Genomic DNA, 16,852 nt, shown 5'->3' on the forward strand with positions numbered 1-16,852 from the left:
CATTAAACCATCTGAACAGGTTTAAAAATCTCATCTATCAGGTGCTTTTATTCACCGATATCCAGACAGTCACAGTTCTCTCTAGGAACAGAGTGAAAGCTGGAGTGAACCAGTCACAGGCACCCAAGCAATGTGGCACCAGACACAAAAGATGCATCTGCTCAAAACATCACTGACCAAGGCACAGGGAGCGGGCCGGAAGAGTGCCCAAGACAGCATGTACTCTGCACGAAGAGGGAGGCACCCTTCATTTGAAACATTCAACAAAGCCATCACTAATGTGAGGTAATCTTTCAACAGGACACTGAAGCTATTTTATCTGACTTAAAAATAAACACAATCTGGATCCAAGTTAATCAGTTGATTTTTGATTGTTCCACACATTGTTTTAGAATTATCAGTATCTGTATGAACAGAAATTACAGATAAAGAAGCTGAAGGGAAAAAAGTCCTAGTTCTCCATGGTTGACTTCTGCCACTCAGCAACAAAGTCAGTAAAATAAACTAATAAAAAGGGAGCACTTTGCTTCCTTCCTTCCATCCGCTGTGCTTACTGCCTCAGGAAGCCGCCCCACGAGGGACATCAACAGGATCCCACGCCCACCGACTTCCAATGGGTTCGGCCAATGGGAAGTTCTCAGATAAGATCAGAGAGGAAGAAGTTGGGAAGGTCTGGGGTTTTAACACCCAGACTCCCTCCCCGTGTAGTCGCATGAGGGTGGCTCTGTCCTCGACAATCGCAGCTCCTGTCAAGCCCTCTCCACACAGATCTCTCCCCTGAGTTCTGACAGCTACTCTCTGCCTAACCAATCCACACCCAGGTTAGGAGAGCTGCTGTTAACAGCTCACAGGCATCATTCTACTCTCATGCTTTCCGTCTGCCTTTGTCCAGAGCCCTTTCATTCAACATCCCCACCTTGTCCTGACATAAGTGTGCCGTTAAAAACTCTTTTGACAATAAAATATTAATTAAAAACTTTTAAACATGATCTCAAGGCAATGAAAAATGTGTAAACACACAAAAGTTTAAACTACATGAAAGGTGTTTTTAAATTGCTACAGACTTTTTTTTCAATGAGCTACAAATATCTTGCTCATCAGGTATTATCTAACAAGTCCACCAGATGATATATTGAATATATGCATGTTATTCTGACTTTTCTAAAGTGATCTACTCTTAACCACACAGTAAGAACTGAAATTATAACAAAACCAGCAACTTTTTAACTTTTCTAACATCAGTTCAGTTCAGTTGCTCAGTCATGTCTGAATCTTTGAGACCCCATGGAATGCAGCACGCCAGGCTTCCCTGTCCATCACCGACTCCCAGTTTGTGCTCAAACTCATCTCCATCAGGTTGATGATGTCATCCAGCCATCTCATCCTCTGACATCCCCTTCTCCATAACTTCAAAAACAAGAATCTGGAAACCTTCCAGGATTACCATCTAAAAACTGGTTTCTCACTAATGATCAACAAAAGCAGCAGATGGAAGATTCATGTGTGACAAGAATAACAGGGCTTACAGGAGACATGGGCTCTAGGGGCCTTTAGGATACCAAACATCTCTTTCCTCGCTCCCTTAGTTCGGTGTGTCTGCTGACTCCGTCTGTCCCCATCATACAGAGAAATGAGCTACAAGACACTGAAGTGTGGAAAAGATCTGTTTCACTTCCTAGCAGGATATATCAGCAGACATCACACAGATGGGACTGCTTTACACTATGTGGCTGGAGGCAACAAGCCAGTTAGTGTAACAAGCCATCTGCATTCTGTTTTATGTAGTTTTTGTAAAAATAAAAACATCCAAACCGTAAATAAGATAGTATATGTGGAAGTGCTTTTAAAAATTAAGAGTATATAGCATTTAGCAGTTAAAAATGTTGCTGTCAGAGACTATTTACTAACATGGAGCAGTGTTTTCTAAGAGCAAGTTAAAAAAATTACAAAATAATACTCATAGTATAATCCCATTTTAAAAATGTGACATTGCTCAGATTTTTTTTAATAAAACAAGAAAATTTAAAAAAAATCAACAGTGCCTATTTCTGCATAAATCGATTTCAGTCTTTTTACATTCTATTCACCTCTATTTTCTATGATGAATGTGCACTTCTCTCGTAATAACAAAAAGCATTTAAAGAATGGAGGAAGACACAGAGGAAAAGGCAATTCTTTGCAAATATGAAGTACTATTAACACAAAAGCAAGAATTCATAATCTGAGGCCAAGAGAGAGAGGATATCTTTGAGTGAGGGGCTTTCCTAGAGATTTCTCAAATCCTATTAACTCCTATAACTTGCACTTCCTAACACGGAAGGATTAGCAGGGTGTTTTAAAAACAGACAATAGGTTCCCGACTCATGTTGAGTTGACTCTGGACATATTGCTCAAAACCAAATACATCTTTCACCTTATCTTTTGTACCCCCAACCCCACTCTCCATCCCGACTCTTCCTACTACCTGATCATGAAAACTAGAATCATTAAGTAGGAGATGTTTTTTTAGACACGAGGCAGCACTTGGCAGAGCAAAAGCTGGGACACAGAATAAAGACAGGATGAGGAGTAAAGAAGGCTGATCAGGTGAGTCTTATAGTAAGTATATATGAGAAGGGATCAACTCATAACATTGAGAAAAGAAGGAAGAATTCGGGGAGAATCACTGGTCCCACCCCACAACCAGAAACCCCAAGGAACTATTACAGAGCCCCTCAGGTGAGGAGGAGTAGCCTTTGCTAAAAGTGAAGTGGGTTCATTTAAAACTGAAGCCTTCTCAGAACTGTAGCCAACAGACCAGAAAGAGGCACCTCCCCGTCACACTCCCAGTACCTTGGCATGGTGCAGGTCAACACCGTACATGGAAAGCCTCTTGGCGTTTTCTAGGAACTGAGAATCAGCTTGTGCTGGAGATAAGCCCCTAAGGATCAAACGAAACAACATTATCTTATTGGTGGATGCAAAGCAGATATAGCCAAAATGGGGAAAGGAGTACATAAGCTTAGAGTTTAGGATGAAGGGATTGGTCCAGCTAAATGCGCAGACAACAAAGAAACAGGTAAGAAGGCTCAACCCTCAACCTCCAGCAATTTTTTTCTTGTTGTTGTTCAGTCACCATGTCATGTCCAACTCTTCAAGACCCCATGGACTGCAGTATGCCAGGCCTCCTTGCCCCTCACCATCTCCTGGAGTTTGCCCAAGTTCATGTCCATTGCATTGGTGATGCCACCCAACCATCTCATCCTCTGTCACCCCCTTCTCCTCCTGCCCTCAATCCTTCCCAGCATCAGGGTCTGTTCCAATGAGTCGGCTGTTTGCATTCTCATTAGGAACCTACTCATTGCAAAGAGGTGTCCCTCCACCCCTCACCCTTTTTATCTTAGAAAGTTGCTTTCATTTTTTTTCTACTAGGGAAAAAACCCCAGCAGTAATGGGTACAATATAAATTAACTTTAAAAATAAAAGAATATAAAGTCATTGTGTCTTTCTGAATAGACAAATTCTCTCATAAATTTGATTTCACTAGGATTGATCACACTAAAGATCAGAAGTACCTGTACTTGATTTTACAGCTGACATACCCCAACTAAACAAATCTTAAGCTCCTAGAAAGCAGGCTTCCATTAATCTTCATATTCCCCATGGCATTTCAGCACCTGATATTTCAGTTTCAAACTATATGATACATGTCTACTGAACAAAATTGGAATAAAGTTAATAAGAAAATATTTAAAGTCAAATATTGCATTTATTTTTTTAAAGACAAGTCAGTGAAGGTGGTTTTTTAAAAGCCTCTAATCTCTTAAATTTCCTTTCAAGTCACTTCAATCAAATTTTTTGAAAAATTCAATTTTGCAATATGGGACAAGTTAGAACTTGGTCACTGGGAGTTTTAAAAACTTGTGCTTAAGAAAGCCATTTGTTTTCACACAGATGTAAACATTCTCAAAGTGCAACATGGTATTTAAGTAATTAATAATCCTCAGCTAAACCAAAGTCATCTTCTGTGGACAGAGAAACCAACTGTAGATTCATTCCTTTTGTGTCCATTGTCACTCACATTTCTGATCCAAATCCTGATGCTTCATTATCTCCTTGGCTTTCACAAATATGGTGATAAAAACAATTAAAAGGCAGAAGAAATGCATAATAAATGCCAAACAAGTACATATGTTTGTGTCAAGGGTGTGTGTGTGTGTGTGCATGTGCACACGTGTATATGAAGGGAGAAGACTGGGATAGGGCAAGGAGATGTCATAGGGAAATGTAAATTTTTCTAATAAATGAAAACAGTTAGACCCGTGAGCACAGTTCCTCGTATTATAGTCATAAAGACAATGAAAGGATATCTCAGTGCTCCATGCTGTCTTGACCAATCCTAGGTGAAGCTTCACAAGGGCAAACTGATCAACCCTGTCAGCTATACTCAGATGTCTAGCCAGCGCTAAGGGAAGCAATTTGAACCCACCACGGCCACTGTCTCCCCAATAAGCAAGTCTACAGACCTGTGGGTCTTATGCAGCTCTGCCACCTTCTCTTCCAGCTCTTTTGTCTGGGTGGGGGCAAACTGGAAGTCGCTGAGGTCATGACTGGCATGCTCTTCTGGGTCATAGTCCCCAAGTTCAGCCTGCAGTGTATAAGACCCCAGGAGGGCGTGAGTCACAAAAGAGCAGGGCAGGCGACCTGAGGCAATGTCCTGCCGGAGCTGAAGGCACAAAAAGTATCTGTGAAGAACAAGGAAGAAAGAGTAGAGAGAACAATTAGTCAAGACTGTAACACTCATAATTCTGATATTCCTTTGAAAAAAAAAATGTACAATATGGCACTCTTCAAATCCAGAGCAAAAAGTCTTCTGTAACAAGAAGCCTGCCATCCTCCATGGATTCCTAATTTTGTGACTTATTTACAGAAACTGAATCAGGAGGGCAAAGTAATAGATGGAAATTCTGAATGGCTATTCTGGCAACAGTGTATTTTTACTATTACAATAAAGAGTTTTGTGACTGTAGGTGAAATTCTAATCACTTAGTCTCCTTGGATTTAAAACTAATCAAAATTAGCATGCCCTTCAAAAGTTGTAGAGCTTAATAAAATTTAAGAAATAGCTGCAGTTTTTAAGCATTTGCAAGAAAAGCTAAGGTCAGCCACCCTTTATTCTCTCTACCCTTTTCATACAAATTTCTTTTCCTCAGATCCTTTAATAATAATTACAAATTAGTCTATACTTGGAAGCCCTCACCTGCCCATTTACCCCATCCAAAGAGGCAACTAACTCAGTTTACAGTAGAAGGGGCATGAGTTTGAGAGTCAGGCAGAGCTGACTATTAATTTACATGCCTAAGACTAACTTCTGGTCTGTAAAATGGGAAGAACTTCAATTTCCCTTTGAAGGTAAGGGCAAAAAATTGGATAATGTAAATAAAACACATGGCATGGTATCTGGGAATCAGTGACTAGTAGCCATAATCATAATATTGTATCATTCAAGGTTCCAAGTGGATTATTATACAGTTATAAAAAATGCTGGCTTTTACAAAATAACATGCAGAAACACGTTATTTATACTCTGTGAGGATCTGGGTTGGGGAGGGGGGTATCTCCCTATCAACTCTTTGTGGTAACATTTTAAAACCCAATTTCTACTCTTAAATTTAACTACTTGCAAAGGTTACCACCAACCCCACCCAACAAAATGGCAGGATCCTCCCTCCTCCTTGAAGATGGTTGAGAGACTGCCATTCCTCAGGGCTGCTGGCTTCTTCCTGTGGATTATTTTGCCTGGCATGAGTGTCATGGCCCTGCCCTCCTCTTGCCTCTACCCAATGCATTCAGACAAGCCGCTTCCGATCCAGGATTCTTGTTGAGTCGGAAAACATGGCCCAGTACATGGAATCAGCCATCCCCAATTCAGTGACACCTGTATTACCCCCTAATCTCCTGTCAGGCAAGGCAAGGACTCTGTTTATCATGATCATAATTCCATAGTAAACAAAGTACTTGTGCTCCTTAATTTTCCAGGAATGATAAGTGCTCCATAATTTTCTTAAGGATGAAAGTCAGCTGACTATCAGTGTCAGCATGGGATTCAGGACAGGGTAGAGGGGGAAGCTGGGCTGTCCAGAGAGAAGGGCGGGGTGGGGGTGGGGTAAAAAAAAATCATAGTTCAACAGACTTCCAAAACTAAATTTTAAAAAGTTTTTCATTTTTCTACCTTTGCATCACCTTTGTAATATAAGATCATTACACAGGCACACATGGGTTACACAATAAAAACCATCTTAGTGTTAAAATTTAAAATATTAAGTACCAGTAATTTTTGACAGTATAACATAGGAAACAAAATTGCTGCAGTTAAAAAAAAAAATCCATTACTTGAATGTAAGTGGGGAATTACAGAAACGTGAACAAAATTTTTGAAACTAGAAACATTTCAAAGTATTTTGGAATATTCACTTCCCAGGAAACTTCTAAAACTCTACTCAAGAATAAATATTTTTGTTTTAATGCTGAAATTACCACCATTCCCCCAGGGCACAGAAATGAGAGCTATAAGTAAAGAATCATTTTTAATATAAACATAAAGTACCTGGTGATATCTTCAGTCAATTGAGAAGGATCAGGAGGATAAAACTTCACATTAAAGCTGAACAGCCAAGGAAGATCTGTGATTATTAAAGATTATGATTATTTTTCTGACCAAGACAATGATGATTTACAGATAAAACTTAAAGGTCAATCGGCATTCATATAGTATAAATCAGTCCCAACATAAATCAGTTTGGAGAATTTTGGTTTTAATTAAAGAAAATATCATTGACAAAGCAAAAATGAAGTAAAAAATAAAATAATTTCCATAAATAACCCATCATTAAAGAATAATAAGGTTCATTTTTTTATAAATGTTCACTGGTACCCGCACATGTGAGGTACCTTTACATGGTGAGCTAGAATGCAAAAATTTTAATATAACCTTCACATAATAGTTTAAGATCTGTTTTAACCACAGAATCTCTAGATGCCAAATCTCCACACTTAAAAACAAAAAGAAATCTAAGATTTCTACATTGTTGGGGTTTCAAATGATCAATGTAACCATTCAAGAAATGATTTGGGCTATTTGAGAGAGTGATAAAACATCATAATACTTAAAGATAATAAAAGTATTTCCCAGGTTTTATAAAGTAGGCTTAAAAATATGCATAGATAATAGAGGAAAACAACAGAATGGGCAAGACTAGAGATCTCTTCAAGAAAATTAGAGATACCAAGGGAACATTTCATGCAAAGACGGGCTTGATAAAGGAAGAAATGGTATGGACCTAACAGAAGCAGAAGATATTAAGAAGAGAAGGCAAGAATACACAGAAGAACTGTACAAAAAAGATCTTCACGACCCAGATAATCACGATGGTGTGATCACTCACCTAGAGCCAGACATCCTGGAATGTGAAGTCAAATGGGCCTTAGAAAGCATCACTACAAACAAAGCTGGTGGAGGTGATGGAATTCCAGTTGAGCTATTCCAAATCCTGAAAGATGATGCTGTGAAAGTGCTGCACTCAATATGCCAGCAAATTTGCAAACTCAGCAGTGGCCACAGGACTGGAAAAGGGCAGTTTTCATTCCAATCCCAAAGAAAGGCAATGCCAAAGAATGCTCAAACTACCACACAATTGCACTCATCTCACATGCTAGTAAAGTAATGCTCCAAATTCTCCAAGCCAGGCTTCAGCAATATGTGAACCATGAACACCCAGATGTTCAAGCTGGTTTTAGAAAAGGCAGAGGAACCAGAGATCAAATTGCCAACATCCACTGGATCATGGAAAAAGCAAGAGAGTTCTAGAAAAATATCTATTTCTGCTTTATTGACTATGCCAAAGCCTTTGACTATGTGGATCACAAGAAACTGTGGAAAATCCTGAAAGAGATGGGAATACCAGACCACCTGATCTGCCTCTTGAGAAATCTGTATGCAGGTTAGGAAGCAGCAGTTAGAACTGGACATGGAACAACAGACTGGTTCCAAATAGGAAAAGGAGTACGTCAAGGCTGTATATTGTCACCCTGCTTATTTAACTTCTATGCAGAGTACATCATGAGAAACGCTGGGCTGGAAGAAGCACAAGCTGGAATCAAGATTGCCAGGAGAAATATCAGTAACCTCAGATATACAGATGACACCACCCTTATGGCAGAAAGTGAAGAGGAACTCAAAAGCCTCTTGATGAAGGTGAAAGTGGAGAGTGAAAAAGTTGGCTTAAAGCTCAACATTCAGAAAACGAAGATCATGGCATCCGGTCCCATCACTTCATGGGAAATAGATGGGGAAACAGTGGAAACAGTGTCAGACTTAATCTTTTTGGGCTCCAAAATCACTACAGATGGTGACTGCAGCCATGAAATTAAAAGACGCTTACTCCTTGGAAGGAAAGTTATGACCAACCTAGATAGCATATTGAAAAGCAGAGACGTTACTTTGCCAACAAAGGTTCGTCTAGTCAAGGCTATGGTTTTTCCTGTGGTCATGTATGGATGTGAGAGTTGGACTGTGAAGAAGGCTGAGCGCCAAAGAATTGATGCTTTTGAACCGTGGTGTTGGAGAAGACTCTTGAGAGTCCCTGGGACTGCAAGAAGATCCAACAAGTCCATTCTGAAGGAGATCAGCCCTGGGATTTCTTTGGAATGAATGATGCTGAAGCTGAAACCCCAGTACTTTGGCCATCTCATGTGAAGAGTTGACTCATTGGAAAAGACTCCGATGCTGGGAGGGATTCGGGGCAGGAGGAGAAGGGGATGACAGAGGATGAGATGGCTGGATGGCATCACTGACTCGATGGACGTGAGTCTGAGTGAACTCCGGGAGTTGGTGATGGACAGGGAGGCCTGGCGTGCTGCGATTCATGGGGTCGCAAGGAGTCGGACACGACTGAGCGACTGAACTGAACTGAACTGAACATGTACTTTGCTGTAGTGTGCCTAAAGAGTAAATATAGTAAGCAACCACGTGATAATGACTAACAAAAGTTAAAACACTGCTATCTATATTACCACTTAACTAATGTTTGATTTATCATGCTTCAGATGGCTTTAAAAACAAATCAACAACAACAAACAGACACACACAACTCTGGAGACAACACAGGTATTATTTGCCAAAAGGGATCAAAATAATTCCAGTGGCCTGAATTTAGAATTATACTCAAAGTTCACGGTATTTCCAAATAAAAATCAAAAAAAGGTGTGTGTCTGTGTGTTATTTCATACACTATTTGCAAGCTTTACAGTTGCTTTAACTTTGGACTTAAAGGAAAATTTCTTGAATCCTATTCTCTTGCTCCAGGGGTCATTTTGTTCTTTTCTCACCACAGACACACTGATTTTTCTCCCACTCAAAAGTCAATGAACCTATTTGCAGGGCGGGAACAGAGATTCAGACATAGAGAATAGACGTATGGACACAGGGAAAATGAGAGGGTGGGACAAACTGAAAAAACGCACTGAAATGCATACATTACCATGTGTGTAACAGGTAGCTAGTGGGAAACTGCCGTACAGCACAGGGAGCTCAGCCTGGCGCTTTTGTGGCAACCTTGAGCGGTGGGATGGGGTGGGGGGAGGTTCACAAGGGAGGGGACACGTGTGTACCTATGGCTGATTCATGTTGATGTACAGCAGAAACCAACACAACACTGTAAAGCAACTATCCTCCAATTAAAAATAAATTTTAAAAAAGTCAACGAATAGTTACTGAATATCCACTGTGAACACACAGCACCACATAGCACCCTTGCTGAGTCTGGGCTGAATACATCATTACTCTACTAATAAAGTCAGTCCTGCTGAATTTAAGGAACAGATTTTGCTTTCCTCTACACATTTAAAACATCATAAAAAAAGATAGGGAACTATTTTGAGTATTAAGAAACATGCCATTTTTTGGCCAGCAGCACCAGGTTGGCCGTGATATATATGTACTTGTTTGAGGTCATTCCTAACCCGTAATTAAGCAAAATCATCACAGGATTATCATATCATTTTTTAATGGATCCTTATTTACTTGTCTTCTAGGTATTAACACTAGCATATGCTAACCTGGACAGACAACAGGAATAAGTTTCTAATAGAACACATATTTCAGGATCTATTTTTAATTTTAAAGTTGATAAAATGCACCAATAATGCTAAATTTTTTGTTTAGTTCTGTACTATTGATATTATCATTTCTACTTAGCTATATAAACTGTATGTCTAGCTATGGATTGTTTAGATATTAATACAGGCAAGCCTAAGATACATATACATAGTCTTACGTATCTATATAGTCTTATTTGTGTACATTTGAGAAAATACAGATTTTAAGGCAATTTTTACACAGGAACTGATAGGTTGTTGGTAGTTAGTATTAGTTGCTCAGTTGTGTTCAACTCTTTGTGAACCCCATGGGCTATAGCCCCCAGACTCCTCTGGTCCATGGAATTCTCCAGGCAAGAATAATTGAGTGGGTTGCCATTTCCTTTTCCCGGGGATCTTCGCAACTCAGAGATCAAACTCGGGACTCCTGTATTGCAGGCTGATTCTTTACCATTATGTAACCCAAAGAAAGGCAATACCAAAGAATGCTCAAACTACCGCACAATTGCACTCATCTCACACGCTAGTGAAGTAATGCTCAAAATTCTCCAAGCCAGGCTTCAACAGTATGTGAACCATGAACTTCTAGAAGTTCAAGTTGGATTTAGAAAAGGCAAAGGAACCAGAGATCAAATTCCCAACATCTGCTGGATCATCAAAAAAGCAAGAGAGTTCCAGAAAAACATCTATTTCTGCTTTACTGACTATGCCAAAGCCTTTGACTATGTGGACCACAATAAACTCAGGAAAATTCTGAAAGAGATGGGAATACCAGACCACCTGACCTGCCTCTTGAGAAATCTGTCTGCAGGTTAGGAAGCAGCAGTTCGAACTGGACATGGAACAACAACTGGTTCCAAACAGGGAAAGGAGTATGTCAAGGCTGTATATTGTCATCCTGCTTATTTAACTTATATGCAGAGTACATCATGAGAAATGGGGGACTGGATGAAGTACAAGCTGGAATCAAGATTGCCAGGAGAAATATCAATAACCTCAGATATGCAGATGACACCACCCTTATGGCAGAAAGCAAAGAACTAAAGAGCCTCTTAATGAAAGTGAAAGAGAAGAGTGAAAAAGTTGGCTTAAAACTCAACATTCAGAAAACTAAGATTATGGCATCTGGTCCCATCACTTAATGGCAAACCGATGGGGAAACAGTGACAGACTTTATTTTCTTGGGCTCCAAAATCACTGCAGATGGTGACTGCAGCCATGAAATTAAAAGACCCTTGCTCCTTGAAAGAAAAGCTATGACCAACCTAGACAGCCTATTAGAAAGCAGAGACATTGCTTTGCCAACAAAGCTATGGTTTTTCCAGTAGTCATGTATGGATGTGAGAGTTGGACTATAAAGAAAGATGAGCACCAAAGAACTGATGCTTTTGAACTGTGGTGTTGGAGAAGACTCTTGAGAGTTCCTTGGACTGCAAGGAGACCCAACCAGTGCACCCTAAAGGAAATCAGTCCTGAATATTCACTGGAAGGACTGATGCTGAAACTCCAATACTTTGGCCACCTGACGTGAAGAACTGACTCATTGGAAAAGACCCTGATGCTGGGAAAGATTGAAGGTGGGAGGAGAAGGGGATGACAGAGGATGAGATGGTTGGATGGCATCACCGACTCAATGGATATGAGTTGAATAAACTCTGGGAGTTGGTGATAGACAGGGAGGCCTGGTGTGCTGCAGTCCATGGGGTCGCAAATAATCGGACACAACTGAGCGACTGAACTGAATTGAACTCAAAAAAGATTAATGTTTACCTCTGCTAGTTGTCTCTTAACTGAATAAAAAATCATAGCAGAGACTGGTCTAAGATAGAATAAACAGTTCTTTTGTCCATTTTAACACAAGCAGAAAGAAAGAGGTAAAACTTCATTTCCTCAGCCTACTTTCATGCTCAAGACGGTACAGAATTTCATTCAGGAAACCAGCTCCAATAGTTTGGAAAAGCCAAATCCTATGTGTTACTGTTATTCCTCTTGCTAAACCACAAGGGCAAGAACTGAAATAACTCTTTAAAAGAAAAAAGAAAGGAAAAAAACCTTAAAAACAAATAATCAAAATGTAAGACTGTGATTCATAATTAGCAAGAAAGTCTTGCCCTCTGAAAGTTAGGATAGCTCCATGACTCTGAAATGAGTAGCACATAAAAATAATCCAACAAAAGCCAGAACAAACCATAAGAAACAAACTCAACAGAACATCAATCGTGTTTCAGAGGTTATTCTGTTCTGTTCATGGTCTGGGTCATTTGGCAGGTCTGGCTTCAGAGAAGTCAAAGAACCAAGCATCTGTATCTTTTGCGAATTAATGAACTTTGCCAAGTTTTAACAACTGTAGAAAGGACTAGAAAAAGCTCCAAAGCTTTCTGGTACAGTTTCTTACATAATGTAAGCATAATGTATCTATGTCTAATTACTACTTTTCTTTATTCTCTCCCTTTTCTATTATGGACCAAACATAATTGGATAAAACATCAAGCTGATAAGTGCAGGGCAGAGGAATGGATGGAAAGCGAAGGGTGATAGTCAAAAGACGGGGTGACCCCAGATGACACCTAGGAGTCAAAAGCCCCACAGCCTGAGAAACCCATCAGGCCCTCAGTCCTGGGCAAATCAGGAAAGTCACTCTAATCAAAGATATTTTTAAAACTTGAAAAGAAAGATGAGTATACAAGGAGAGGAAATGGAAAAAATAAATTATACACCCAGAGTGGAAAAGGAGAGTACAAAAGGAAAGAAATGACAGGGAAAACTACCCAAATGATCAATAATTTGAGAGACAGAGAGAAAGGAATGAAGAAAACAAATGTGGAGCGTCAAAACTGAGACAGAAAGTAGATGGAAAGAAATAGAAGGGAAAAGCAGAGATGTGTTTCAGTGTTTTAATGCTGGGAAGAAATACATAGGGAATAACAAACAAGAAGGGAAAGGAAACCAGCAGTACTGAGGGTGCCCTGCAGGCCAGCACCCAGCTTCTCCCTGGATGACTCTGGGGCCTACCATCCAAAGGGCTAGGAAGAAAGCTGTTGTCTTGTCTAAACATTCCAGCTGTTTGTGGCTCCCTGCCTTTTCTGCTTCAGTTTTTCACAGACCCTGAAGTAAATGAAGTAGCCAGATCCTCTATCAGAGATTCCTGTGTGGTGCTAATGATTCCTGACACAGATATCACGAAACCAGTCACAGGAGGGGACTGAAGCTGGTTAGAGAGAGACACATCAGTCACTTACAGAGACGACAGAACAAATGGGAATATGGAAGTCAGGGACAAGCAGGACCAAGAATGAACCGAGAGTCAGAGCACAACAAGCAGTCCAAGGAGGAGAGAAGGCAAACACCTCAGAGGGCTGGAAGGATGGTTCTGTATGGGCTTCACCCCTCAAACCCTCACTCCAGGACATCTAGGAACAGTGTATCCACATGCCTCTAGGGCCAGAGGTCAGCTTATCAATTAAACTAACTGGCTGCTGCTGCTGCTAAGTCACTTCAGTCGTGTCCAACTCTGTGTGACCCCAGACCCCACAGACGGCAGCCCACCAGGCTCCCCTCTCCCTGGGATTCTCCAGGCAAGAACACTGGAGTGGGTTGCCATTTCCTTCTCCAATGCATGCATGCATGCTAAGTCGCTTCAGTCGAGAGACTCTGTGCAACCCCATGGACAGCAGCCCACCAGGCTGCTCTGCCCATGGGATTCTCCAGGCAAAATACTGGAGTGGGTTGCCATTTCCTTCTCCGAAACTAACTGGACACACTACCAAAATCAAGTAGACAAAGCAAGGGTAACAGGGCTCCCTTAGGTACATTTTATAAAAAGAGCAAGTTACAGAAGAGTGGCTTTCCATTGTTTTCCCCACAGATAAAGATCAGCTGTTGCTTCACAGTGGTAGACATCGTGAGGAAATATTTAAGATTAGGGGTCTAGAACCTCTTGACCGGTAGAGAAGTCCCTAAACCATCGCCAAAATAAACAGTCATAATTCTACAAAATAGTATGAGTTTCAACTTGCTATATGATATGAAAACAAACTAGAGTCTATCATTCTATCACTATCTTATTCTAGCTTACACCCCTATGAATTTTACTAAAGACAAAAACAGACATAAATATTAACTTAATAACTTCAAAAGTATGATGATCTAATACTTACTTCGCAGCTGTCTCTTTATTTCTTTTGCAGGATCTAGCCAGTTCTGCAAGGGGAGAGAAAAAGGTTACTTAACCCATAAGAAACAGTCTCCATAGTCCAAAGTGAAACAGTTGACAGTTCACATACTTATTTAGGTATAAACGTATTTTAACAAAGTCCTATGCTATTGCTGAAACTCCAGTACTTTGGCCACCTCATGTGAAGAGTTGACTCATTGGAAAAGACTCTGATGCTGGGAGGGATTGGGGGCAGGAGGAGAAGGGGACGACAGAGGATGAGATGGCTGGATGGCATCACCAACTCGATGGACATGAGTCTGAGTGAACTCCGGGAGTTGGTGATGGACAGGGAGACCTGGCGTGCTGCGATTCATGGGGTCGCAAGGAGTCGGACACGACCGAGCGACTGATCTGATCTGATCTGATCTGATTGGCATTCCACTAGGTTTAGTATTGATTTGTTTTTGAAAGTGTATGTGTATGTGTATGTGTTATAAATAAAATATTGAAACAATTTAAGGTGGATCTCTTGGGCTTCATTTTCTAGGATGTGAAATCAAAACCTACCCAAATGAGGAGACATAATATATCTACATATAGTCTTTATTTTGCAGTAGAACAAACAGCAAACAGCCCCTGCAGACACTGAAATGACAGCTCAGTCAAGGACAATGATGAGCTCTTATTCATGAAGGATAAAATGTGAACTGGAAACCACTGATTGACAGCACATACAGCCCAATCAAATAGTCATCTCAACTCCTAGTGCCAACTCCTCCTTAGAGTTTTGCTTTTCCCTGCCACTGTACAAGGCCATGGAGAAGCACGGTCAGACTGGAACTGGTATTTCCTGTCTGTCTTCATGTAATATCTTTTAAAATCTTCATTCCAAGTTAACAGTCACAATCGTAAGGAACTTCTTTCTACTTCTCCTTTATTTCCACACTTGAAGAAAATTTAAAAAGATTCCAGGAAAACATTGTAATAGCTTAAAGGCAAAAAGACCGAATTGGAACTAGTAGGTTCAAATCATTTAAGGACATTAAATATTTGTCTTTCAAAGCCAGAGGTGAAAGGCGTATTCAAAAAGAATTATATATACATATATATACACATACATATGTTTATATATGCAATATGTTTATTTTTTATGTCTCCTATCTTATGCTCAAGTCATTATTAAAGTTTACTTTATCCTCACTAATAGAATAATTACATTTTATGAGATGTATTAAAATGATTCAAATAATTGGCTTTACAAAAAAATGTTTCATGCATTCTAAAAGCATCTCAAATAATGCATTATAACGTTAGTGTTTTAAATATTAATAGAACTTTATTCGCATATATAAAGCAAACAGTTAAAACATTTATCATTATAGAGAAAATTAAAACCTACGATCTTAACAATACACTGAATGGGTACAACAGAACATCATCTTACACAGCATTAAGTCGTAGTAATAACAGGATGCTTTGAAAGCAAAAGCATGGGTCTTACTATGCCATTCAGGGCTTACACTCAGGGCAGCAAGGATCCAAGGTGTGTATGGCTCTGTTCAAACACTGGTTATATTCAACCCTCTCAACAAAGAGCTACCAGAGCTTGGGCTAAGTTTCACAGGACTGGTGGCCCAGCTGTGTGGCCCGCTCAAGTGAAGGGCCTGCGGGACCCCCTCGTGGTACCTCCAGCGCCGTGTTAGGGAGCAGCTCTCATTCTCCCCCGAGAAGACAGCCTGGCATTCAGCTTCCTGGCCCTGCAGCTGCTGTCCACTCAACAGCTGGCTCACAAATGGTGGGCTCTCATGAGGCACAAGAATGAGAAAACACATCATTCAATCTCCAGCCCAGCCTGAGGAGCGGCTAGGGAGAAGAGAGAAGGAGGCTGCAAAGTGTTGTGGCATTTCATCCAAGGAAGTAACTACCAGATCAAGGAAAACTGAATCAGAGACAACTGGTGCCAAGCTGAAAAGGAAAAATCCCTCAGAACATGAGCACAGAGAAAGAAGAGAAGGGGGAGGGAAAACTACTGGTCTCCCAGGCCTAAACAGATCCTTCCAAATCCCCAGCTTCACTGTGTGACAGTTGGTAGAGATGCCTCCCATGGAACAGACAAAAACAAAAACACCTCTGTTCTCAGAGGAAAATGGGGGGGGGCGGCGGGGCGGGCAATACCATCTTCTGGGACCCCCAGGAGTAACCCTGTGCCCCAGCCATCTGGCACCGTCCATTCCCACCTGAAGCACCAAAGCCATGGAGGAGTAACCTGACAGTTTCTGTACAGCATGGAGACGGTCAATACCAGCTCCACAGACCCAGGGGTGTGGCTGACAAGTTTCAGCGCACCAGCCAGCCACGGTCAGACCGACTCACTCTTGGGCCACTTTTCACCACACTGTCAGGCACAATATTAAGGTCAAAGTGGCTTCTCTTTATTTCAGAGCCCATTCAGAGACTAAGTGGGCAGAGTGTTCCTCATGTGATCAAATAGGGGCAGCAGAGCAGACTCCCTGCATCCACCAACCTGGTTTGCCCCTTGCTCACCATCAATTAACCTTGACC

General features: G+C 40.8%; 1 protein-coding gene across 9 annotated transcripts in view; it reads right to left on the reverse strand.

The window, feature by feature from the left end:
* The window catches only part of EPB41L2 (erythrocyte membrane protein band 4.1 like 2), a 210,926-nt gene that overhangs the window by 55,969 nt on the left and 138,105 nt on the right, over positions 1-16,852 (reverse strand). For all 9 annotated transcript variants that reach the window (XM_070376666.1, XM_070376673.1, XM_070376672.1 and 6 more), the window contains exons 5-8: positions 14,292-14,334; positions 6,587-6,662; positions 4,506-4,724; positions 2,833-2,920 (exon numbers count right to left, since the gene is read on the reverse strand). In XM_070376666.1, coding sequence (XP_070232767.1) covers positions 2,833-2,920; positions 4,506-4,724; positions 6,587-6,662; positions 14,292-14,334 — 426 coding nt within the window. The remainder of the gene's footprint in view (positions 1-2,832; positions 2,921-4,505; positions 4,725-6,586; positions 6,663-14,291; positions 14,335-16,852) is intronic.

Source organism: Bos mutus, chromosome 9, assembly GCF_027580195.1.
Source record: "Bos mutus isolate GX-2022 chromosome 9, NWIPB_WYAK_1.1, whole genome shotgun sequence".
Taxonomy (NCBI): Eukaryota; Metazoa; Chordata; class Mammalia; order Artiodactyla; family Bovidae; genus Bos; species Bos mutus.